The sequence below is a fragment of the Psammomys obesus genome, unplaced genomic scaffold, assembly GCF_907164565.1.
Source record: "Psammomys obesus unplaced genomic scaffold, mPsaObe1.curated_primary_1811, whole genome shotgun sequence".
NCBI lineage: Eukaryota > Metazoa > Chordata > Mammalia > Rodentia > Muridae > Psammomys > Psammomys obesus.
Genome location: NW_026596162.1, coordinates 8,514,596 through 8,539,481, shown reverse-complemented (window position 1 = coordinate 8,539,481; position 24,886 = coordinate 8,514,596). Strand labels below are relative to the sequence as shown.

The window sequence follows — 24,886 nt, the reverse complement described above, 5'->3', positions numbered from 1 at the left end:
TCAACCAGCGATCCATGTACCTCTGCCTCCCTGGCGCTGGGACTAATGGTGTGTGCCATCACACAAAGCCTCACTGCTCTTGTTTTATCAACTTAAAGGTAGAACTCGATGCTGATCTCTGTCTTATCTTCTCCCATCTTACCCACAAAGAAACTTGGCAATCTAGGACAAAAGTTTATTTACTTGAAAGTCAACATTGTCAGACCTGGGCATGGTACACACCTGCCAAGCTAGCACCCGGGAGGCATAGGCAGGAGGATTGCTCTAAGTTCCTGGGCTATGTAGTGCGAGTCAAGTCAGCTGTGTCTCAAACAAAAATAAAGTAACATCAAAAACGGGAAAACAAATGTGGTCACGTGGTGGTGGAACATACAAGCCGGACGCCAGCAACACTAACCTTGTTAAGTGTCTACTTAACTCATGGACCTCCATTTCAGTGCTTTTAAACTCATTGAGTTCCTTCCGAATGGCAGCCTAGAAGAAGAGCAGCCGGTCAGTATGCTGAAGAGGGAGAAAGGCCTCCCCGTTAGACATGTCTAACAACAGGTTTTTTCTTACACAAAAAAATTTAAAAAAAAAGTTGTCCTGGGGGCATTCTTTAAAAGCTTCCAAGGTTTCTCTTCTTTGGGTACATCATGAGGGTCTAATAGGGCTGGCCATGTTTTATAAGCTCTCCGCACCGAACTCTATGCCTGCCATGGGGCTATGGACGGCACACACAGTGACTTTGACTTCACCTCTGCCTTGCAATTCTCCCTCCAGGTGACAGGGGAGGTGTCTTGACATAGAGAGCCAGTGATAAACCTGTAGGCTCATGTTAAGAATGGCTCTGGGGGCTGGGTGTGGTGGCACATGCCGTTAATCTCAGCCCTCAGGAAGGCAGAGGCAGAGGCAGTCGGATCGCTGTGAGTTCGAGGCCAGCCTGGTCTAAAGAGAGAGTCCAGGACAACTAAGGCTACACAGAGAAACCCTGTTTCGAAAAACCAAAAAAGGACAAACTGAAGTTTATGTCAGAACTCTCTTCTCAATGCCATGGAACTGAGTAGTCATGGGGCCTTTCAGGGGCAATCAGAATCAGTTAAAGGACGCATGGAGGCTTACAAAGTAAGACTACTTCCTATGTTTTCTCTCTGGCATGTGTCCATTTCCCTGATTTATGTCCCATTAGGGAGCAACCAGATGAGGCTGCCTGACCTTGGGCTTTCTGGATCCCAGAATCTTTAAATAACCATTCTAAATAAAATTATGAAGCCTCAAATGTTCTGTTACAGCAACAGCAAATAGATCAAGATACTGTCTTTTCTCCTCCCGGGAAGCAGGCACTGTATCGTGTCCCGTGTTCTCCAAGTGAAGAACAGAATAAGGTTTTCCCACTCATCTCCTGGAGTGTTCCTGCCAGCAGTGAGCAGCCTTGAGGATGCAGCCTTTTTAGGGTAGGGCTGAGGCAGGGCTCCCCTTTCTCACCACCTCCGCTTACTTTGTCTGCAGCGGTGAGGCGGGTCCATGGCTTGTCTGCCCTGCGGTCATAGTCCTGGGCATCTGCCACCTCCACGTAGTCACTGAATCGGATGAGGATCTTCCTCTCCCGGAGCTCTTCCACGGTGGGCCTTTGACTGAGCTGCAGGGAGGCAGGAAGGTGGGGGTCAGTCACCAGAGGACTTTAGACTACCGCTCCATTTGTGAACTCGTAGGTGTGGAAAATGAGCCCAGGAAGACAGTCGATATATTATATAACAAGATGGAGTAGGGAGCAGAACCCAGAGTGCTCAGCTCTGGGATAATGAGAGCTTTATTGTCCCTTTAAACTCCTCAGGCTTGTGCGGGTGACAACAGCTTGTCCTTCTTTATTAGTTTGCTGTCTTGGCCTGATGGCCTGGCTGTCTGTGGAGCTGTGAGTGCCTGCTGTGGATTTTCTGTCTGTCCTTCACCCAGTGGGAGGCGGGAGCCATAAGCAATGATACCATCTAAACTTGGATTGGTGAGTGCACATCTGTGTCTTAAATTTAGTGCAGTCTGCAGGATGGGTTTGTGACACATTATATGTGTATGTGCACATACATGTTGCGTAGACACACATATTTATGTGTGTCTACACATGCGTATATGCTACCATTTGGAAATGGTAGCAGCCTCTGGAGTATGAGGGGGATAGATTGATTTAAGCATTTGTAGAGTTTCTTCCAGAAGGTCATCAGTAAGGTTAGTGAGCCAACACAGAGCTGAGCAAGGCCACACTTACACCATGGCGAACAAGCTTTCTGAGGAAGGAGGAATGAAATCACATTTATTTAGCCATCTCCTGGTATTCTCCCTGAGCACCCTTCCTCTGTCCTTTAACAGCATAAAGCTGACATTTCTATTATCTTTCCCTGTCACAGGCTTATTTCTTCTGGAGCAATACAACCGCTCCCCTTACGACACTGTCAACTCATGTTCAACCAGCGTTATTTAAAAAGTCTTTCCTCCTAGCCCTCTACTGTTGGCTGCTATTAATAGAAGAGGCAGTCAGATAAAGTCTTAGGGCTCTGGCCTATAAAACAAACAACAAATCCAAATTCCTCTGGCTATGTTGACTGCCACGCAGCTATCTGCCTGATGCCCTTGGCTGGAGCTGGAATGTTTCAGTGTGCTGCTGCCATGGTACAATGGGATTGCCATGAAACAGGTACCTGGTGGTGAGAGCAAGGGCAGGACTGTGCAAGCCTCTGTGGCTCCCTCTCAGCTAGAGAGGAAGCTCCAAGGGTCAGAGGTTAGTGAGGATGGAACTGGCCCATGCCTAGACCCTCGTGCCATTTTTTTTCAGTCTGTCCTGAGGTACTAGGGGTTTTCTGAGGGCTGGACACCAGTATCTTTGTGTGTGGCTAAGATTACTAGAAATTAAAACACTGGCCATCTTGGCATCAAAATGTTCTCTTTGAAATATGAAAGCTGACAGAATTTGTACTGAAGTAAAATAAATAAATAAATAAATAAACAAACGAACACCTTTTTTTTTTTTTTTGCCGTACTCACACCAGATAAATACACAATTACACTCTCCAGTTTGTGTAATCCAGTTACCTCAATTTTCTATGTTTGCTACAACCTGAGCAAGGTTCCTAAGCCATGATTTTTGAATTTATCTTCCTGGAAACCACACACTGGGCTGAGTATAGTGTTTCAAACCTTCAATCTCAGGACTCAGGATGCTAAGGCAAGAGGATCTAGCGTTCAAGGCCAACCTAGGCTACATGGTGAATTCACGGGTAGTTTGTGCTACCTTAGCAAGAGTCTGTCTGCCCCCATTCTCCCACCCCACCAAAGTAAATGAATAAACAAACTGGTTTGGGTTGTACCAGGTGCCCATCTAGGAGCAGAACTGGAGAGAACAGAAGACTCAATAATAGACATGTTCAGGGCAGGGCTGCTTCTCATGCCCCAATCCCGTGTTGCCATCACTTTAACTCAAATCGGCATGCTATCATGCTCATGTTCTGGAAGTGGACAGGAGATTGTTGTCTTGGGGTCTTGCGTGGAATGTGGACCAGATGCCAGGCAGGCCCTGACAGAGCTCTCTTCTAGTGCTGTGGTCTCAGAAGCTGCACACCTAGACCTCCTTGCCCAAAGCCAGAGGTCCTTCCTAGATACCGAGGAGACAATCTCTGTGGCTAAAGTCCAGTTATCTGAGGAAGTTGGATGGGGAGAAGTGGCATTTGTGTTAATCTGTGCAACCAGAAATTTGAATATAAAATTGAGCCAGTTAATTGTGAGACCTATTTCACACAGAAATACAACCCAAACCCCAAGTGTACCATTCCCTCCCCCCCCCATAATGTATACATGTCTGCTTTCAATTAGGGAGCTGCCCTTTCTTGGGGTTTGTGGTGGTGGCAATGGATCCTAGGATCCTGCACATGGGAGGTGAACACTGTCATTGTGCTACATTTCCAGCTCTCAATTCCTTGTTTGTTTTGTTTTTGTTTTTTGTTTTGTGAGAGGAGAGACAGGCATTTATTTTTAGCACCTAATTTTTAAGTTTTCAATTTAGTTACAGAAAATGATTTGTTCTGTTGGTTTCAACACCAGCTCCTGTGTTTTTATTTTTTTCCCTCTAATATATTAAAATTCAGTAGCATTTGATTAAGGAAATCTGAGGGCTGAGGCTATACACAGTCACCAGCTCTGGCATCTGGTTTTGGTATAATAAAGGCTCAAGGGAGAGGCATTTGCCCAGAGCCAGGGTAGGTTGTATATTTCCCACTTTGCAGGTGGGCACCACAGCGCTCTGCAGACCCCAGAGAAACCAACTTCCGGCTTCCACTTTTCCCTCAGTCTCCTTCCTGAACAGTCAGTCATTCCTGCCCTCAAGGTCACTACTTCAACTCCCAAGGAAAGCCTCAGGGGACTGGAAATGCTGGAATTAAAATTACAAGGCTATTCCCCTGCTGGGGGTCAGGGTGAGGTGAGGTGTGGGTGGGTGGGCGGTGGAAGAGACAATGATGGAACTGTAAAATCTAGGGGCTGTCCGTGGGTAAGGTTGTTAGTGTCATCATCCTGGGAGAGAGAATTGTGGGAAGCAAAACTCTTGCCCCCTCCACTACCACACTATGCACTTAAGAGTCAAAGTTCTGTCTGCCAGAACATACAATCTTTTCTTAAGAGATAAGACTTGGATAGATGTCTAAATAATCTCCTTCCTTTTTCTTTTCCTTTTTTCTTTCTTCTTTCTTTCTCTCTCTTTTCTTTCCTAATTCCTTCCTTCCTTCCTTCCTTCCTTCCTTCCTTCCTTCCTTCCTTCCTTCCTTCTCTCTCTCTCTCTCTCTCTCTCTCTCTCTCTCTCTCTCTCCTGAGACAAGGTCTTACTATTTCGACCACCCAGGTTGGTCTCAACTTGCTATTGTACCCCCGGCTGGCCTTAAACTCACAGCAATGCCCTTGCCTCAGACTTCCAGAGTGCAGGGAGAGGAGGCATGAGCCACCATGCCCAGCTGATGTTTAAGTAATTTCCCATAACTACCTTTTAGTAAGCAATCTTACATGTTTGGAAAATCTAGGCGTTTCAGCTATCAGTTCCAATGAGCTTATTTGAACTGTTTTCTAAATGTCTTTGACTTTCTGTATTAGAAGTGAGGCATTCATCTCCTTTTCATTTGCTGTCATGTATTCTCCTCCTCCCCATCCCCCTTACCCAGCCTCATCAGTGAATGCATGTTTCCACCAAGATGGGGGTAGGGAGGGAACCAAAACCAGTCTATTCAGCTCCTATTCTTATCTCCCTCAGTGTGATGCCAGCTAGCCATGCCCCCATCCAGGCCCTTATTTCCTTTAATTAGTTTGGCATTTGGCTTGCCATCAGTGTTTGGGATGGTTTTGGGGGAAGAGAGTGTTGAGAAACACAAATTACCTCCTGAATAAGTGGCATGGCCTCTCAGGGCCTCTGAACCCCATCCTGTTTGTACTATTTCCAGGGAGGAAAAGTCACTAAGGAACATCTTTAGAATTAATTTTAATGGGTCTCTTCACCATCTTTAAGACTGAGTACCCTTTTTTCAAGATGGCCACTGCAGGGGGCTGATTGAAAACACTTTAGGCAGAGGGAGGGAGTGTTATATCCTGTGCACCATCAATTAATTAAACTTTCAACAGGACCCAAGAATAGTTCCAAGTTTGTTATTCAAGATTTTTTTATTTTCCCTCAAGAGGGCCACTCATGTTTCAGAATATCTGTGTGTCTATACAGCATGGCAATATCCTCTATTTGGTGGTGGTGGGGTAGTTAAAATGTAGCAAAATATCCAGCTGCATGAGTTTTAAATTTTTTTCCCAAACATTTTCACTAAATGAATCAGTACTTTTGGTATTTTTCTGATCCAATAATCCCAATTGAATTTAGCAGAAGAAATTCAAATAGTTTTAAAAATTCAACAGATAGTAACGAGGAATGAAGAAAAGTCATGATGTCCTACGACCATAGCAAAAGATAGTATTATATTTAAGCTACCATTTTAAACTCTTTTTTTTTTTCTTTGACAAAATGGCCCACAACTCACTATGTGTGGCTCAGGCTAGCCTTGAACTTGAGGTGATCTCAGCCTTCTGAATGCTAAGATTACAGACACGATTCATCATGTCCATAGTGAGCTACCAAATTTTTCTGGAGATAGGGTTGCACTATGTAGCTCTGGCTGAACTGGAACTCACTCTGTGGACCAGGCTGGTCTCACACTTACAGAAACCCACCTGCTTCTGCCTTCTAAGTGCTGGGACTGAAGGTGTGCGCCACTGTGCCTAGAAATCTTTTATTTGGTTCAATTACTAATTTTTATAATGACCTTCCAATGATGTGGTGGGGTTAAAAGTACACAAATCTATTTTTTTAACTTATTTTCACGTATATGGGGGCTTTGTCTGCAGTTATGTCTGTATATCGTGTGTGTTTCTGGTACCCGCAGACGGCTAAAGAGTTGGATTTCCTGGGACTGAGTTATAGCTTAGTTGACTAGCATCCCCAAGAAAGGTGTTAGGGTGTCTGAGCACTATGGGCCTGGTGGGGTTTGCTTCAAAGTCCTCAAGGGTCCTACAAGCCAAGGGCTGGTAAGTAACTTTGGGCAGAGGGAACTGTCTTACCTTGCGAGTCAGCCTCCTCTTGATTTCCCGTTTCTCCTCCTGCTCTTCTTGTTCGTTCCGAGCTGAAAATATACGGTAGGGGCTCCTGATTACAGGGCATGGCATCCCCCATACCCAGGTGTGACCTCCGATCTTTACAGGTTCTAGTCCAAGCACTCAAGTCCCATTCCCTTTATGCCTGAAGGGACTGGTCTCCATCTCCCTGCAGCCTTCCAAATTGGTGGGGAGTGGGTTGGTTGGCTGACTTTTTTTTTTTTTTCATTATTGTTCTCTTTATGTCTCCAGGGGATTGGGGTCCAGGCAGGGATGATGAGATGAGCAGCACGACCCTAGGCCAAGGAGGTGTGTTTGAGATATGTGGGAGCGCTGTTGGCAGTGATGAACATTTGGGGAAAACCAAGGACACCTTGAGGAAGTTGTAGACCCTAGGCCCCCTTACAGCCCAGAGCCCTGGAGGGCAGGAGAGAGGATATGCCTCTACCCACTGTAGGACTGACATGGGGCAGAGTCAGCTGCAACCTGAAAGGCTGCTTGTAATCACTTCAGAACTCCCACTGTGTTCAAGCCCTGATCCCATTAGTTCTTTAAATCTTCCAAGAAGTCCAGAGAACATGCGTGAGGCCACAATGTCGGCTAATCTTGCCTTTGTTTGGACTTGGAAGCAGTGTCTTAGGAGCACACTTTGGAGACCAAAAATTTTGGCATCTGGCTTGTCTGAGTTTAAAGAGCCAAAGTAAGGGTCCCTGGAAAGGAGTAGGGAGAAGGGCAGAGAACTTGGGCCTTTTCTCTGTCTGAGCTAACTGAGTGAGCATACACAGAGTATCATTTACCTTCTGGGCCTCGGAAGGGTTCCTTGGTCTCTGTGGAAGCATTCATCAACATGGTACCATCTGATTTGAAAAATACCATGAACGCCAACTAGTGTCACAGAAGGCGTGAGATCCTCAGCCGTGGGGGTTAGGGAAACATCAGCAAAAGTAAACTATGGGTTGATTTGGGGACAGTGTCCATTTCGCTTGCATGGGAAACCTCTGTTCTTATTTTGCCACTGAGGTTGTCAATGTTTCTGCAACTTCATTATTTTGTTGTAGTGGTACATGATTGTAATTTGTTATGGCTTCTAAAGGTCTCAGTATATGGGATGGGTCTTTCAAAGAAAGACATTCCAGTGCATAGAAATCAAGGTGAGGAGTGCATGATAAATAGTCCTACTTTTGGGGGCTGGAGAGACAACTGTTCTTCCAAAGGTCCTGAGTTCAATTCCCAGCAACCACATGGTAGCTCACAACCATCTATAATGAGATCTGGTGCCCTCTTCTGGCATGCAGGCGCACATGCAGGCAGAATACTGTATAAATAATAAATGAATAAATCTTGAAATAAAGTAGTCCTACTTTTCCCCTCGCCACCCTAGGCTGTCAGCAACAGTTATAGCCAGCAGTAACCAAGGGACAGCAGTTTCTCTAGCAACAAACAGGAGCAATTCAGTACAGGACCAAGGGCCATGAGGGACATCTCCCGGGTATGATTTTGTGTCCCTGCTTGCCTGTAGGAATCAGGACTTTGTACGGGCAGCACAGGAAATACCTACTCTTCTTGTGGAATGGGCCACGAGAAACTCCAGAGTGCCAGTACCTATTTTCTCCCCAGAGTTTCCTTAAAAAACACACATTTATCTCAGCTAAAAACCTCTGATAGCATTACTATCTTAGTATGAATTAACCTATCACATATCAGTTGGGAAGCAGATAGCAAGACCTAGAAGAAGGGAAACCCAAAGACTGACATTTGGAAAATGTAAATTACTCTGTGTTAAAAATCTGAGAAACTAGCCAGCCATTAACATCAGTCTACTGGAGGCTCAAATGGAGGCAGACCCCAGGCAGCTAGCTATGCTTGTAGGGACTGGGAGGAAGGAGAGAAAGAAGGTAGCCTTGCAGTCTGCCCTAGAGTTAGCTTGAGGGTGCCATGTTTGAAACTTAGAGACCACATAGACTCCCATTCTGGGTTTCCAAATGAGGTCATGAAAATCCCAAGGAATGAAGCGACCAGTCACACCTGACATGGCTCACCGGTCAAACCTCTGCCTTTTTCTCTTGTGACAACTTGCTTGAGGCTGGTCCTCCTTCTCATTACTGGGTCTAACCTTACTCCTGACCTACAGGCCCCATCTGAGCCATAAGGGTAGGTGTCAAAGATGACACAACATGGGACCTTCATTTCTTAAGTAGATTCTTAGGCCCTCAGAGGGGCAGGCCATTACTACCACCTATGGTGTCCATATCATTAGCTCAACGCCATTTACAAACTCAGCGTCATGAATTCTCAGGCAGAGGATACCAAGGCAATCCTACCAGGCAACTGAGAAAAAAGGCCAAGAGAGGCTGGTGATGTCATCGTCATGGTGTCCACACCCAGGGTTCATTATGTGCTCAGATGCACACAGGACCCCATTGGCTACTGAACAAAGAGGGCTAGCTTACGAGGTTGGGCAGGGTGGGGTTGTAGACCAAGCCAGGCCTCTGTCTCACCAGGTCTCCTGGCTCCTCTTCAAGTATAAAGCCCAGAAGATAAGTTTCAGAACTGATTATTTGGGGGATTTTTGCAAATACCTCCTGAAATTTCTTATATAAGAACTAAGTAGGTGCAGACTCTGGTGACATATGCAGTCCTAGAACCTGGGAGGTAGAGACAGGACCGGGGGTTCAAAGTCATCCTTGGGTATATACCAAGTTTGAGGCCCAGCCTGGGCTACTGGAGACAAACAGAAAATCAAAACTAAGAATACCACACCAAAACAACTCTCCCCCAAATAAGACCAAGACCAACTAAGTCCCACTCAAGTAGAGTAACTAATAAACACAGAAAAATTTAGAAAGGCAAAGGACAAGCATGCAGGGAAAACAGGCACATCTCTGAAAGGTTCTAAAATCCAAAGATGGCCAATCTGTTTCAATTTGGTTAGGCGTCTGAATTTGTAGCTATCTGACAAGGGAAAGGCAGAAGACATTCGGTAAAACTCAGGAACAATCACACAAATTCTCCTGTAGTCTCCCTGGGCTGGTTAGACCCAAGGAATCAACAGAAAAGCAAAAGTATCAAACAAGCAGGGGCAGCCAGGCAGCTGGCTTTGATCTTTGATCTGGCCCAGCTAAGGGTAGAAGCCAGAAGTGAGCTGGGGGAATCCTCTCTCCCTCAGCCCCACTGCTTCTGAGGGAAAGAGTATTTACAGAGACCCAAGCAAGCAAGGGCCAGTGGTATGCAGGTCTTTGTGCTCAGGTTTCAGAGCTCTGGACAGTGGAGAGCAGCGGAAGTGCTCAGAGCAGTGGAGGGCTGGAGGAAGTACGCTTATCTGATCTCTGACTTGAGGAATCAGACTTCCCTTCTCTACTTTTCAGTTCCCATCAACAATGGAAACTTTATAATGTCTGCATAGGGCAAGAAGGAAACATCCTAAAAGCCAAGACTTCCCCAATCTCAGCAATCTCTGACAAAGTTCTAGGCTAGTTACTCTACAGCAGGATACACTTAGAAAGGTTTGTTCTGAGAGAGGTTCTTGCTATAGAGCTTAGGCTGACTAGAACCCATTCTGCCACCTTTCTGCACAGTCTTCGAGGGCTGGCATTGCAGGTATGTGCCACCATGCTCTGAGAAACTTTGAAACTTTAAAAATAAACTAGAGCTGCTGAGATGGGTTCAGCGGGTAATCGTGCTTGCCACTAAAACCGACAACCTGAGTTGGATGCCCTGGACTCACTTGGTGGAGGGAAATCATGACTCCTGGAAGTTGCCCTCTGACCTCCCCATGAGTGCTAGGGCATATGCCTTTTCCCATCAATCAATTAAATAAATGCAAGAGAAAAAAAATCTACACACAGATCCCAGACACCTCACTGTTCTCTAAGGCATGCCCCAGACCCGGGAAAACTGGTCCTGAGAACAGCCTGCTCTGAGTTCGGGAGGGTGATGGCTGCCTTGGAGAAAGGATGAAGGACTCTGGGACAGGCAAGCAGAGGGACACCCACAGGGGCTGCAGAACCTGTCCCAGCCTTCCCAGGCAAAATGCAAGCATCCTCCCTCAGCAAATCACTGAGTGCTGACAGGTCACAAGACCGTTGGGAGGAGGGGTAGAAAGTGCAGTCAGAAACAAAAATTTTTAAGTGGAACTAGCCAGTCACCCAAAGCAGCAAAGTCTCATGTGACTTGTGTGTGTATGTGTGATGTGTGTGTATGTACATGCCTATAAGATACTTTCCAATATCTAATTCTTTTCTTCTTGAGAGAAATTAGAAAGGCTTTTAGGGGCTAGGAAACAAGACTCACATATTAAACTAAGCATATTATTTGTTGGTTGTGTTGGGAAAACTGGGTAAGGATGGCAGCAAGGGTCTTGGTGCATGTGGTTTGAGCTGTAAAAATCGAGCATCTACTGCTAAACTGAGGCACATCAGGCAGGATCTGGGGAATGCCGGTTTCTTTCGCTATTTTGTAGTTTTTAATCATTTTTGGGACCGCGTGGATTCTCTGTCCAAATTCAAATACACTCTGTGTCCTGAGCTGAACAAGGAGCCCATTTTCACCTCGTCCACAGCCTCCTCACAGGCAGCTTTCCCTGAATGAGCACGTCATACAAGCATGCTGCTGGCCAGGAGCACAAGATGAATGCTCACTCGGCAATGCTTTCTTCTCCCACTTGAAAGCTGGCGCTCTGGGGGCCGAGGGGTTCCTTCAACAGCAGCCAATTGTTTTCCGCTCCCCATTTTCAAATTTCTCATACACCAGTCACCAAAGCCCGAGTCACTGTCTTCCAGCCAGTTTGGGTGTAAAGGTGACAGCCGGTTCTACTTAAAAGTCACCTTTTTTTTCTGGTACGTGATCAGCTTCTCTCTTAGCTCAGGGTGGGCTCTGGCTTCAGCTGGTGAGATCCTAACCCATAACCAGGGAAGCCAGTGGCACAGGCCGCTCACTTCTCACCAAGGAAGGTGCATCCTTGGTGTCTCTAAGGCCTCCTGCAGGAGAGGTTTGCAGAGCTTCCATGGACCCCGGGAGAGACCTGGTAAGCCACGGGGAAGGCTGCCCTGGGTGTCTGTCTGGTCACCCTGGGCTTAGTCAACTTACGCTTCAGAATGTTCCTCTGCTCCAGTTCCTCCGCTGTGGGTCTCTGGCTCAGCCGCCTACGAAAAAAATCCAGGAAAAGTTTTTGGACCATGTCATATCCTTCTGGGGTCGGGGGTCTCCACGGCCCTAGCAGATACATCAGGCAGAGTCAGCAGCTGGAGTCCTCTGTCCATCCTGTGCTCTGGAGACACTGCCTCTCTGCCGGTGCCTCCTCCTTGGTTCCTCAATTTCAAGCCCAGGAAGGGCACCCTGCGTCAGGTCACGCAAAGCTGCCCTCTCTCCCTCCCTCTGCAGGCCCCTCCCCAGTCCTGCTCCTCCAGTGCCCCCAGGCCAGGAGACCGAAACTTAGCCCGGGCTGGCTTTTCCTCTTCACAGAAGTCCCTTTCTTTCTTTGTAGCCTCTTGACTGCTGGGCTGTGTGGCCTCCTGCCTTTCTCTCTCTGCCTCCGGGCTAACGCTTGCTTCTTGCTACCTTTGTGCACACCCAGAACACAGAGGCCAGTGGCCTGGAGGACATGCAAGAGAGGGTGTCTGTCTGCAGAGAACAATGGCTACTCTTCTTCCTGTCTCCACCCATCTCCACCAGAGCCTTATTAGCCATGGAATGCCAGATGAACAGGCACAGAAATGACTCTTATTACCGGGTGCATAATTAAGTCACAGAGAACACAGCATCATAGCAGCGGCAGGAACTTCTGGTGATACCATGTGAAGAAACAGGGATAGACAGGGGTGACAGGTAGTGACAGAGGTTACCAGTGGGAGTGACTCACGAGGGGAGAACCACATACTTGGACATACACAAAGTTCCGGGGCGGGGGGGTTGACGCCATACAGAATGGACCTGATTGAGAACAGGGATGTTGGTGGTTTTCAAGCTCTTGGCAGTCATTGAGCATACAGCTGTGATGGTTACAATACACAGCACATCTGCTTCACCCACTACCTATTGATAAGGTCAGCATCTGGAGTGTGCAGAAGAGTGCTGTGGAAGGAATTCTAGGCTCCTCAGACTCCTCTGCTGGGACATGACGAGTAGAAAGGCACACTTTACTAATCACACAGCTCTAGTTCACTTCCAAAATTTCTGAAACTAAGGTCCATAGTTGGCAAGATATTTCCAGCACAGAGTCTTAAAGAGAGACTTGAGAATGTGAGAAAGTCGTAAGGATCAAGATGGAATTGCTTTGGCTATGCCCTAGCAACAAGTCAAACAATTAAATCAAGCCTGGGTGCTATGGAGACTGAAAAAAAAAATCACAACCTCATACAATGGTACCAAATCTGCCCAACTGTGTAATCAGTGTTAAACCAGACAATCTTGCTATTTATTCTTGTATTAGCTAAAGGTTATTATTTTAAAGTATATAGAGCAATGCCCACTTTGCCTTTAAAAATCTTTCCCCTGCCTCGATTTCCTCAAATGCTCATAGCTTATCATGGCACCTATGTTTTCACTGCAGTGTTCTGCTGTTCCCAAACACATACATTACTGTTTGGTGACTCTGACTGTTACGTAAGACGGAGTGTGAAAACAGGAAGTCCACCAAGCCTCCAAGCATAACTACTTCAAATTCAAGTGTTGTTATTTGTGAAACTGACAGCACCTTGAAACTGTTGGAAAGTGTATTCCAAAGTGTTTTAAAGTTTGTAAGAACATTCTCACATTTATTATTCCTTTTGCTCTATAAAAGAGTTTTTTTTAACATACTATGAAAGAGTATGTTAAGGTCTTTGATCCTGTTTTCTATCAAGGAATACCTGAGCCCTGGGACTTCCCACCAAGCAGTTCCTGAATCCTCTGGGACGTCTGATATTCCAGATGAGTCTCTGCAGACTGCATGAGACTTTAAGTTAATGAGAGGAGCTAGTGTGGGACCCTGAGGTAGCCCGAGGGAACTGGCCACTGGAAAGGACATGTGATTGGAGGGCTGGAGCTCATGAAAACTTGAACAATGAGATCCGATGAGAACCTTCTAACCTTCCCCCATCTCCCTCTAGCTGCTTACCCACATCCCATTTTTCTTGTCATTATAAACTAGTCAATATAGGTATGGTGTTTTTGAGTTCTGTAAACCTTTTTTTTTTTTTTTTGCAAATTAATCAAATACTCACACTAAAGAAATAGAAAGATTGCTTGTAGAGACAGTATTTTATTTTCCAAGACTTAAAGAGGAAAGTTAAAAACAGTACGTGGACTGTGGCTGCTTAGAGCCAAAATGCTTGTGACCTTTGGGTTAAGGCTGTCAGCATTCTTCTCTCACCCCTAAACCTGAGCAGCACACCCCATAAAACCACCTTACAGTCTCAATTACAGACAGGAACTTCTTAAAGAGAAATAACTAAACCAGTTCATATTTCTAGACTTCTTTTAAAAACTGTGCTTAATCTTTTAACTGGCCGTAAATGATATCCTTTTTGGAAATCCACAGGATTTGTACACATGGCCCTTGGAGACACCTCTTCTTTTCTCTTTCTCTCTGTCTCACCACTCATTGCTTGTCTTCCCTCTCCTCACCTCTCCTCTCTTACTCTCCACAGACAGAGACACACACAGACACACACACACACACACACACACACACACACACACACACTCAGGAGCATGCACACTTAAATCTAAGATATAAGGGTCTCTAATCTCTACTTGATGAGCATGCTGACTTTACTGTACCCTGAGTCATCCCATAAGTGTTTCCGGTATGTTCAAGAACAGGCTTCATTGGGTGGAGGCCCCTGAGGGGACCCCTCTGGCTTTTAACTGAATTTCCCCAATACTCCCGACAGATTCAGGAAACAACGAGGACAGCACCTTTTCCTCAGCGTTTTCTTTGACTCTGCTTCCTGGTTCCTACAACAATACCATCACTCTTCTCAAGACCGGGTCTCCGTAGTGCATGCTGTGTATATGGCTGTGACAGTTACTATCAGCTGTCAACTTGCCAGGGTCTAGAATCATGTAGGACACAAGCTCTGGGCATGCCTGTTGAAGGTTTATCCAGATTAGATTAGTCTCTGGGTATGCCTGTGAGGGATTAGGATACTCTCTCACAGGAAGATCCCTGAGGCAAGGAGACCTGCTCTAACTGTGGGTGGTACTGCTTCTTGGGCAGAGGTCTGATACTGAATAAAAAGGAGAAAGGTCTCCTCTCTTTCTCTTCTTCCTGTTTGTAAATGCAATGTGACCAGCTCCCTCAGACCCCTGTTACCATGAATAAATTCCCTGCCATGACGTACTGTGCCTCCAGTTGAGCCAAAATGAACCTTTCCTTCCTTCAACTGGTTTGGTCAGAGCTGTGTGACAAATAACTCCTACAGCCATCCCTCCTTATCCACGGGCGATGTACTCCAAGACTCCCAGTGGATGGTAGAAACTGAGAGAGGTCTGAACTTGACATACACTGTGCTCTCCGGTGCATATTGATCTAGTTATAGCTTAATGCATGTATTAGGCACTCTAAGAAATTAACAATAATTGCTAACAAAACAATTGTAACAACGTACTACAACAAATGTTAAGTGACTGTGACCTTTCTCTCCTTCTCAAAATGCTTCATTTGACATGGGGTTTGGGGCTGATTTTGGGTAACAGGAGCTATGCAAAGTCAAACTAGGTGAAGGGGATTATTAAGCCTCAAGCTGAGAAATCCAAGACTCCTTCTGAATACACTTTGTTTTCTTTAACCCTACTTTGCTGGTAGATTTAACTAATTGTATCCGATTTAGATTCACACTAAATTAAAAAAAAAAAAAAACAACTCCTATCTATATCTGGATATTCATATGATAGGTGCCAAGGGAAATGTTCTGAGCTAAACCCTCACGTAAACTGAATTATCCAAAATTAAATACTTAGTATGCCTTCAAATGATCTTAGGCAGCTTTGCTATTATCATACATAGGACCCTGGTTTAGAGAATATCTCTGAGTTGCAAAACTGTTTCCATGACTCAGATGGTTTCTTCATGGGCCATGGCTAAATGATTCACATCGACCATAAACGGAAACACTGTCCTCCTTATATGCCTTTATGCTATCAGATGCCAGCAGTGAGCCTTACATTTTCTTTCGGAATTTAAAAGTGTACCTTGCCTTTCTTCAGTCTGAAGGTATTATCAACAAAGGACTGTAAGTAAAACAACCAAATTAAAGCAAGTTTTTCTGTTGGTGTGAAAAGACTGCAAAAAGAAAACAAAATCCAACTTCTCACCCCACTTTTTACCCCCCCCCCCCAAGAGAAACCCAAAAGGCAGGAAGATTTGACAGCAAGATGCTACAAATATATGCAGAGTAGGGAATACCATCTTTTTGAGATGCAGCCTCTCTCCAGAGAGGTGATAAAAACCTTGTAAGGTTTCACTAGTCTGACTCCAAGAGGATCAGTTCTGCAGCACAGAGCTCTTGAGGGTTCTTTGCCAACAGAACATCAGAGCCACAGCTTTCACCAGCATTCACAGATGCCTATTGTAGGGAGAGCCCTGATTCTCAGGTCTGGATCCTGGAATCCCGTGTCTGCCTTCCAGCACCAGAGGGAGGAGACCCGTCACATTTCAGTCGGGTGGAAAGACATGCAGAGGAAGGCAAGGAGACAACAGAGGCAAGGTCCTCCCTCCTAAGACAGAAGTGACAGCATTTTCTGTTGCTGCTGCCATACGAAAATACCAGAGGCTGGGTATTTTATTAAGGAAAAAGTTTAGTTAGCTCACAGCTTTGAAGGCTGAAAGCACAGGTCATATGATTCCATAGGAATGCTGGGAATGCATGTGGACAAGATCCCATACAGAGTCAGGAAGCTACTGATTAAGAACTTTAGTCCCTAAGCGTGGGTCCTAATGACCTAATGACCTTCTATTAGGCTCCAGCTCTTAGAGGTCCCACTACCACACGACATGGACACATGGAGCTTCTAGCAGACACACCAACCTGGTTCTTCTAAGGAAGCAAATCGGATCATTTCATTCCCTGCTTGAATGCTCTGCCTGCTTTCCCATCACACACAGGACAGAGTTAGAATGAAGTTCTGTAAGATCTTTATGATCTGGTCACTGGCCAAAAATCTCCCCTTCTCTTCCTTATGTCTACCCTCTGAGCTTCTTTCAGAATTCCCTTTCTTACCGCAACAACCTTCTTCTCTTTTCTCCTTGTCTCTGTAGTTAACAGTGATCCCTAAAGTAAACTTTGAGCAATGCCTCGTGTTCAGTAGCCTGCTGGCTGAGATGTCTCTACCATGCCCTGGGCTTGCTGCTTGCAATTGCTTCCTGTTACTGCCTGCCTTGCCCTAGGGCCCTCAGAGTATAACCCTTGTGGGCCAGGGGCCCCATGTGCGTTCTTCACTGTGGCTGGCTTCCTAGGCACAGGAGATGAGCTGCTCCACAGAAGCCCACCCCGTGCTTAGGAGAGCTTATAGTTCTATGTTTGGGAATTTCAGATACACTTACGTACATTCACATGTATATATGCGCACTCATATATTTGGTGTGAGGGATCAGATCTGGGGCATTATACATGCTAAGTATATGCTGTGCCACCGAGCCACCCCTCTAGTTCCTAACCATTTTATTTATTCATTTTTATTATTTTATTTTATTTTATTTTATTTTATTTTATTTTATTTTATTTTATTTTATTTTATTTTATTTTATTTTATTTTATTTTAAAGAGTCTGAATGTTTTGTCTGGAAGTGTGTGAGCCATGAGCATGCAATATTCATGGAGACCAGAAGTAGGCATCAGAACCTCTGGGCTGGAGTTAATAGGTGCTAGTGAGCTACCATATGGGTGATGGGAACCAAATCCAGGTTCTCTACAAGAGCAGCGAGTGCCCTTAACTGCTGAGCCACCCTTCTAGCCCCTCACTTTAAAATAAGGAACTTCGAATTTATTCACCATGGCGTCCGTGATGCCTGATGCCTGTAAGCAGAGACACCTGATGCTTGTGAGATAAGTGAAGGGAGGCTGCTTCACGGCCATCCCACATCTTGACCTTTCCCTCCTTTCTAGTTCTTCTGTAGGATGAACAAACGTGCTCTTCTTTTGAAACAAAACAGAACAAAACAACCATCGCACAAGTCGTCCTAACCCCATTCCTGCGGCTCCCACTACCTGCTTGCTCTTGGCTGCCAGAGGCCTCCTGAAAGGTTGGCCCACACACGACGGCCCCAACCCAACAATCGTCCAGCGTCAGTCCATATCCCTCTTCTTGCTGGCTCTCTATCAGAGGTCATTTTTACCTCCTAGGGCACACCCCTTGAAGTTATTTCTGCTTGCCATGATTGGCAGCGGTTCGGTATTTAGTAGGATATACTGCTGTTAAATACCCCACAGTGTACAGGTAAGCCTGCCCAGAAAGTTATCTGGTCCAAAGCATGACAGTACCAACGCTGAGAAACCCTGTTCTGTAGCACAGGATCTTAACTGAACGCTGACGTCTTGAAAATGTAGCCACGGAAAAAGGTTTCTGAACATGCGATGATCAGAAATGGATTGGAAATCAGATGGGTAGCCAGGTGGTAATGGTGGCGGCACACACCTTTAATCCCAGGACTTGGGAGGCAGAGGCAGAGGCAGAGAGGCGGAGAGGCAGAGAGGCACAGGCAGAAGCATCTCTGAGTTCGAGGCCAACTTGGTCCAAAAGGCTAGGGATACACAGAGAAAGCCTGTCTCAAAAACCAAAACAAACACACAAACAAGAAGGAAATGTATAATAAATATGTGTCTCTGGCAGTGTCCACCCCTGTTGGTCCTGCGCCATCAATGCTGTCTTGGCTCTGGGCACACACTAAACACATGTCACACCGTGCGCCGTGCCACATGTCTCAACAGTAACAAACACTGCCCAAGACACGTTGGCTTAGAATCGGCACGATAGCGTGCTGCGAGTTGCCGTGTCTTTTTATAAGACACATGAAGTCCTCGGCCCTTAGAGAGACACAGTGTTTCCTTGCAGAAAAGAAAACTTTCAGTATTTTCCCTTCATCACCCTTTAGCATGTAAACATCCAGTCACTGTATCTCTGGATTCTATTGTATCAGACTGACAAGCACACCCATCCCATTAGCATGCAAAATTGTTTCCTCTTAAATAAATCATATGGTAAATTATATGCACCCTGAAGGATTATTCTGAAATACATTTCCTTATGGTTACCACGAAATGGTTTGTATACTGATTTCATGTACCAATTCACCTGGGGTTGCAGGTATATTCTTGGGTGAAAGGAGTCAGGATAGAAAACCCTTGAGAGGTCCTCCTACTCTATTGCATCAGTGCTTAGTGACGACACTGATGACATCATTGCCTAGTACAAGTGGCCTCTCTCACATGACCCCTCTGACCAGAGGCTTCTGGGCATCTCCCCCCCCCCCCCCCCCCCCCCCGCCCCGCCCCTTCCCGCCCTCCCCCCCCCCCCCCCCAGGCTTCGGAAGACTTCCTCTTCCAGCTTTTAATTCCAGCTCTTAATTCCTGCTTAATTCCTGCCAGGTCGCAGGCATGGTGGTACCTTCTCCTTCACAGGCAGAGCTGTGTACACCCGTGATCGGCTCAGGTTTCCTGCTTATTGGGAGCAGAGCCTGGAGCCCTGACAAGCTGCTGCACTTCCCTAGGTCTTCATCTGTCCTTCTCTGTGCGATGGAGCAAAGCACTCCGCCAGTCTTGATCAGACTTCCTCAAATTTGGGCTGAGACTAGGCAGAGGAGGGGTGAGTGGAAAGTGAGAGTACAGCATCTCCTTCCACAGACTGGTACTGTGTTAAACATGGAAAGGAAACTCATTCCAGCGACGCCCTGCAACCTCAGCATCCTGTGGTCCTGAGACCCCATCTGTCTTCCCTTCCTAGTTCCCTGTGAGACAACCTGGTCACAGATCCAAGGTTTTAGGGAACTTGAGATGTCTGACCTGCCGAGCAGGATGCCAAGTTCCTCTGCTGTGCCACTGGTTTTAAAGATGACCTTATCCTTACCTCACAGGGTTTACGGAGGATGTTGCATGGACAGGGGATTACGTTACCCAGTGAACACAGATAACATCTTATTTATGAGCTCACAGCATTTAGTATTGTCCCTGGCATTCAGCAGGGGCCCAGCAGAGTTCTGGAGATGATAGAAGTCATTAATTTCTAAGCTCTAGGGTTGTGTTTATACAGATGAGTATGAACTCTGGGTTCGTACAGAGGCCTTCATGGTGCAGAAGGGTTATTCTGGGAAGACGTGGTGCTAGTTTTTCTTTTTCAGAACCTTTGTCTTTTCTCTCAGCGAATGAGGCAGAGCATCTGACGTCACCTATCATCATCAATAGTGTGTGTGTGTGATATATGTCATGACTGCATGGGTATGCCATGCACGTGAGTGCAGGTTAGAGGGCAGCCTCCAGGACTCGGCTCTCCCCTTCCACCCTGGGCTCCGGGGATCTAAGTCCGGGCGTCATTCTTACACATTGGGCCGTCTCCCCGACTTAGCACAGTGACTCACTACCATTGCTCTCTGTGTGTCAATTACTTGGGAGCTAGGGTGAGCAGGAGAAAAGGCCCCATCCGATACTATAATTCTACAGCTCCCCAAAGCCAATCCTGTCATTTTCAGTCTTCTCTCACATTGCCATTCTCTCAAGGTATGAATACTTAGCCTGGCTACCAGCACGAGGGAGGGCAGATGTGAAGGTGGACAGGTGCCGTGCTTCCTGGCCTGCTCCTGCCACCCACCACCATCAGCTGGAGCACAAGCCAGTCGGATGAGTCCTTGACTATACCTTCCATACCTGAGTGTCTCCATAGCACATGGAGGCTTCCTGCTATGCGGGATGTTGGGAGGGCCAAAAGAGAATGGCATATGAAAGACTCTTTTAACAAACAAGAATAATGTACAAAGTATTTTTGGCAACGAGGAAAAGGCCCCTCACTTGAAGAGATTAAATAGGTTACAGTTAAGATTTGGCTTTCTGTTCTGGGAACCATGACCCCAGTGTGACCCCAGTGTGAGGCCTTACATTGCACTCTGAGTCAATAACCAGCAGAAACAATGCGCTAATGCCACTGGTGTTGAGTGGAAATTCATCCTGGGATAACACTAGAGCTGTATCTGTTACTAGGCGTCTGACTTAGGAAAAACAAAACAGAACAGCAAGGGAGCTTTACAGTCGACACAGTGGATGCTTCCAGTGTTATTAGGGGCCACCGGGCACAGCTCCATACCAACAGGTAGGCAGGTGTCACTTTGAAGGAGTATTTCCGTTGTTATAACAGAAATTAGGCTAGTTAATATAGTTATGTACAGAACACACTGATTTAGGCAAGGCTATTCTGTTGTTTTGTTTTTGAGGCAGGGGTCTCTTTACGTAGCCCTGGCTGTCCTGGAACTTGCTGTGTAGACCAGGAGAGCTTTGAACTTGCAGAGATTCACCTACCTCTGCCTCCTGAGAGCTGCGATTAAAAGTATGTGCCAGCACACCAGGGCTAACAAAGCTGTTCTTAATGCAATCAGTCAAGATGAAGGCCAAGGGTAGAAGGCAGTACAGCTGTTTGTCTTCTGTATGTGTGTGATGCTGGGATGCAGCCCAGGGCTTTGTGCATGCTGAACACACATGGTACCACTAAGCTGCATCCCAGCCCAAGAGATGCACAGCAGGCTGGTTAGGGTCTTAATTTTCATCCACTTGACATTTGGAAGAAGGATGCTTAACTGAGAGGTTGCCTCTAGCTGTTGCCTGTAGGCAAGTCTGTGTGGTCACTGAATTTTTTTTTAAAATTAGTGAATGATGTAAAAGTGTCCATCCCACTGTGGGTGGTGCCTTGGGCACCCTGGGCAAGTGGTCCTAGACAGTATAAGAAAAAGCTGAGCAAGCCACGATGAACAAGTCAGTAAACAGCATTCCTCCATGGCTTCTGCACAAGTTTCTGTTTCCAGGTCCCTGCCCTGACTTCCCTTCATGACAGGCTGTTAGGCTGTGAGGTGAAATAAAGCCTTTCTTCCCCAAGTTGCTTTTGGTCAGGGTGTTTATCATAGACATAGAAAGCAAGCCAGGACAGATGGTTCCAAAAAAGCTTCCCATGTAATTCAGACCCGTGCTTCTCGAAGTGTGGCCCAGGCCGGCAGCACCATTACCCCTTGGGAATTCTTAGTCTCAGACATATTACACCAGCGCCCTGTTTTGGCAAGTTTTCCAGAAAGAACCACACACAGCTCCAGTCCGAGAGCGCTGGCCCTCTCTGCATAACACATAGGAGGTGCCACTGGTAGGTGAGCAGTTCAGAGAGCACCCAGGATTTGGAGCTAGCTTGTATATCTTGATGGATAAACTTCACTGTAATGGGGCGGGTCATGAGCAGTTAGCAAGGAAACAGACTGAAGCTTTTAAAGGGGCCAGGAAGCCATAATTTGGGCCAATATCTTAAACCATTTATTTAATACTTAGTATTTTAACTTTATTCAAAAAATTACTCTAAAATTGATGTCTGCTGACTGTTCTCTGGTGGAGCTGTTGAGTGGGTGGGAATTAAGAAGACAACAACAATGAGGACTGACAGATATGTTAGCCTCCTGGCTTTGGGGGTGGAGGCGGGTCTTTCCCCCACGTGCTTACAGCGTCTTTACATGGAAACAGGCAAGCTGACCGTTGCTTTCTCGGTGCTGACAGAAGACAGAACTAGCCAGAGTGCACATGTGCCTCCATGAAAAAGAGGTTTCTTTTACTGGCCAAACCCAGGTATTGGGGAAGGCTGCCTAGAGCTGTGTCCTGGAGGATTCTGAGCCCAGTCCTCACCTTTGCCATTAGTCTTCTTGCAAACAAGTTCTCAAAAGAAGTGATCCACCTGCTCCTGCTGAAACCCTAAGTGATGGAGGAAGCTGTGGAGAGCCTCCTTCCTGATGAAGGTGCTTGCAAGTGAGACATCATGAACACCACATGGGGGAGGAGACAATGGCCTTCATAGTCACATGTCACGTTGATTGACATATGACAGAGAAGGGTACGCAGAGCTCCTTTGTATGATCTCTCCTTAGAGGTGGAGGCTTAGACAAGGCACCGCACTCCAACCATGAAGGTTAAGTAAAGAAATATGTGAACCATATAGCATTCCCCATGCCACACAGGTGCCCAACCTCTAATCTTGTCGCAGTTGTCTCTGGGAGTCCCTGGCTGGTTTGCAACGTGTGTCTCAAAGCAAGTCTATCAGGTGGCACTGGCCATTTACCTCCTTTCCATCTCCAGGGTAGTCTCCCTAATTATGCTGATATCCAAAGAAAGGAAATAGCTGTCCATGGCAATGGGGCCAACCTCCCCAGGGAAGGACCCTTTATAGATTCAGGATATGCCCCGCAGATATATATACAACTATCTGAATTAGCAAAAAACTGGACTCCAGCAGGAATGTTTGCAATGTGTGAGTATGCTGGTGTTCCTCTCTTAACTGCAGCCTTACCTATGTGTCCTGGTACCTATTATTTTTACTTCTTATGGTGCTTTTGGCAACCACAGAGCACCAGGACAAGGGCAAAGTGATTGGACAAGACAGAGCTCCTGGGTACACCACTGAGCGTGGATGTCACAGGTTGGTGTTTATGGCCCAGATGATTAAAAACATTCTCATCACGCCTGTGCTGAAGCAGGGGAGCTGTGACTCTGAGACCTTGCCTCCAAAAATGAAAACCAATGAAAGACCTCCCCCAAAGCCCCTCCCTGAATGTCTTAATTAACTAGATTAGTCATAAAAGACAATGGTTCTGGATCTCACCAGCGGCCCTGCCTTCTCAGTCCTCAGCAAATGGCAGAAACAATTGTGATTATTCTCCAAAGACTAAGAAAGGTTAGAAACAGGAGCTTCAGGATACAAAAGCAGCCCATGTTCATTTAATGGTACCCATCCAAGTAGCCAAACCTCCTCTTAGGGCCATTAGTACTCCCCAAGAAAAAGTCATGGAGAAAAGGGCAAGGCAGATGTCTGGAGATGGGAAGCAAAAGTCTCTGCCATTTCCCTACTCATTCAATGGGGGCTATGTTGTTGCTTTTCTTATGGCTGCTTCAGGGGTTCTCCTGAGTTCATGTTTCTGAAGAAAGCAACTACTCAAGTTCAGATGGTCCCATGCTGGTTAGAAATCTAGTACCCAAAACACACAAACACCAAAGGGTCTCAGGTGCTTGAGCGGCAGGGCTTTGAGGCAGGCAATCCAAGACATAGTTTAGTAATCAGGGACTCTATTTGGTTTTAGTTACATACACTACCCATCCTGAACTAATACACACGGCAGCCCAGCTTTTTCACCTGTACGTACTGTACACACTATTTTAAATGGTGCATCAAGCTACCTGCACACTCTGCTCTGTACAATACTGTAAGGTTCCGCGCCCCAACAAATCAAATTCATACAGTTTCTATTTGAACTTATTCCCAATGCATCTGGTACGAAGACCAGAAGGGCCCATCCATTCTGAACCAGCTGTGGGCACATGTTCAATAAGTAATATTGTGTCTTTCAAGTGAACTTTTATTGGAGAATCACCTATTTGGCATTTTATGGTTCTGTGTAATTAAACATGCAGACGATTAATATCAGACGCATTATGGGAAGAACATGTGCAGGAGGACCTACTCTACTATATATGACCTACTATGCTATGCTATGCCATGCCATGCCATGCCATGCCATACCATGCCATACATACCATACCATACATACCATACTATACTATACCATATATGGACCTACTCTACTATCCAAAATGGAGATCCATTCAAACGAGGCCCCTCAGTAACAAGCTCCTCTTTTCTTTAGACCCCATAGGAAGAGTACCTAGGCTGTGACCTGGGGCCCCTGAGTACTGTCAGACATGTGGCCACTGTCGATCTTCACAGGACTTTCTTTTCTACTCTGCACTACTGCTTTGCTCCCACAGAGGTCACTTTACCACTCTTGCACATCGATGGGGCCCTTTGACTTCACGTCTTTGGAACAGAACCTAAGAATCGAAACACCTGGTCCAGTTCCTGGCCACTCTAACAGTTTTGGTTTCACAATTTTGCTGTTCTCTAGAATGCGTCATGCAAAGTCTCAGTACTGTCCTCTCTCTGCATCCTTGGGTCTCTAATTTTAAACTTTCATTTTTAGTGAAAGACCCCTTTCCCCCAGTTGTGTGTGTGTGTGTGTGTGTGTGTGTGTGTGTGTGTGTGTGTGTGT

General features: G+C 46.1%; 1 protein-coding gene across 1 annotated transcript in view; it reads right to left on the bottom strand.

Moving 5' to 3' along the window:
• Positions 1–24,886, bottom strand: part of Phactr1 (phosphatase and actin regulator 1) — a 442,461-nt gene that overhangs the window by 3,935 nt on the left and 413,640 nt on the right. The window contains exons 12-15 of the mRNA XM_055595105.1: positions 11,725–11,780; positions 6,607–6,668; positions 1,478–1,618; positions 398–474 (exon numbers count right to left, since the gene is read on the bottom strand). Coding sequence (XP_055451080.1) covers positions 398–474; positions 1,478–1,618; positions 6,607–6,668; positions 11,725–11,780 — 336 coding nt within the window. The remainder of the gene's footprint in view (positions 1–397; positions 475–1,477; positions 1,619–6,606; positions 6,669–11,724; positions 11,781–24,886) is intronic.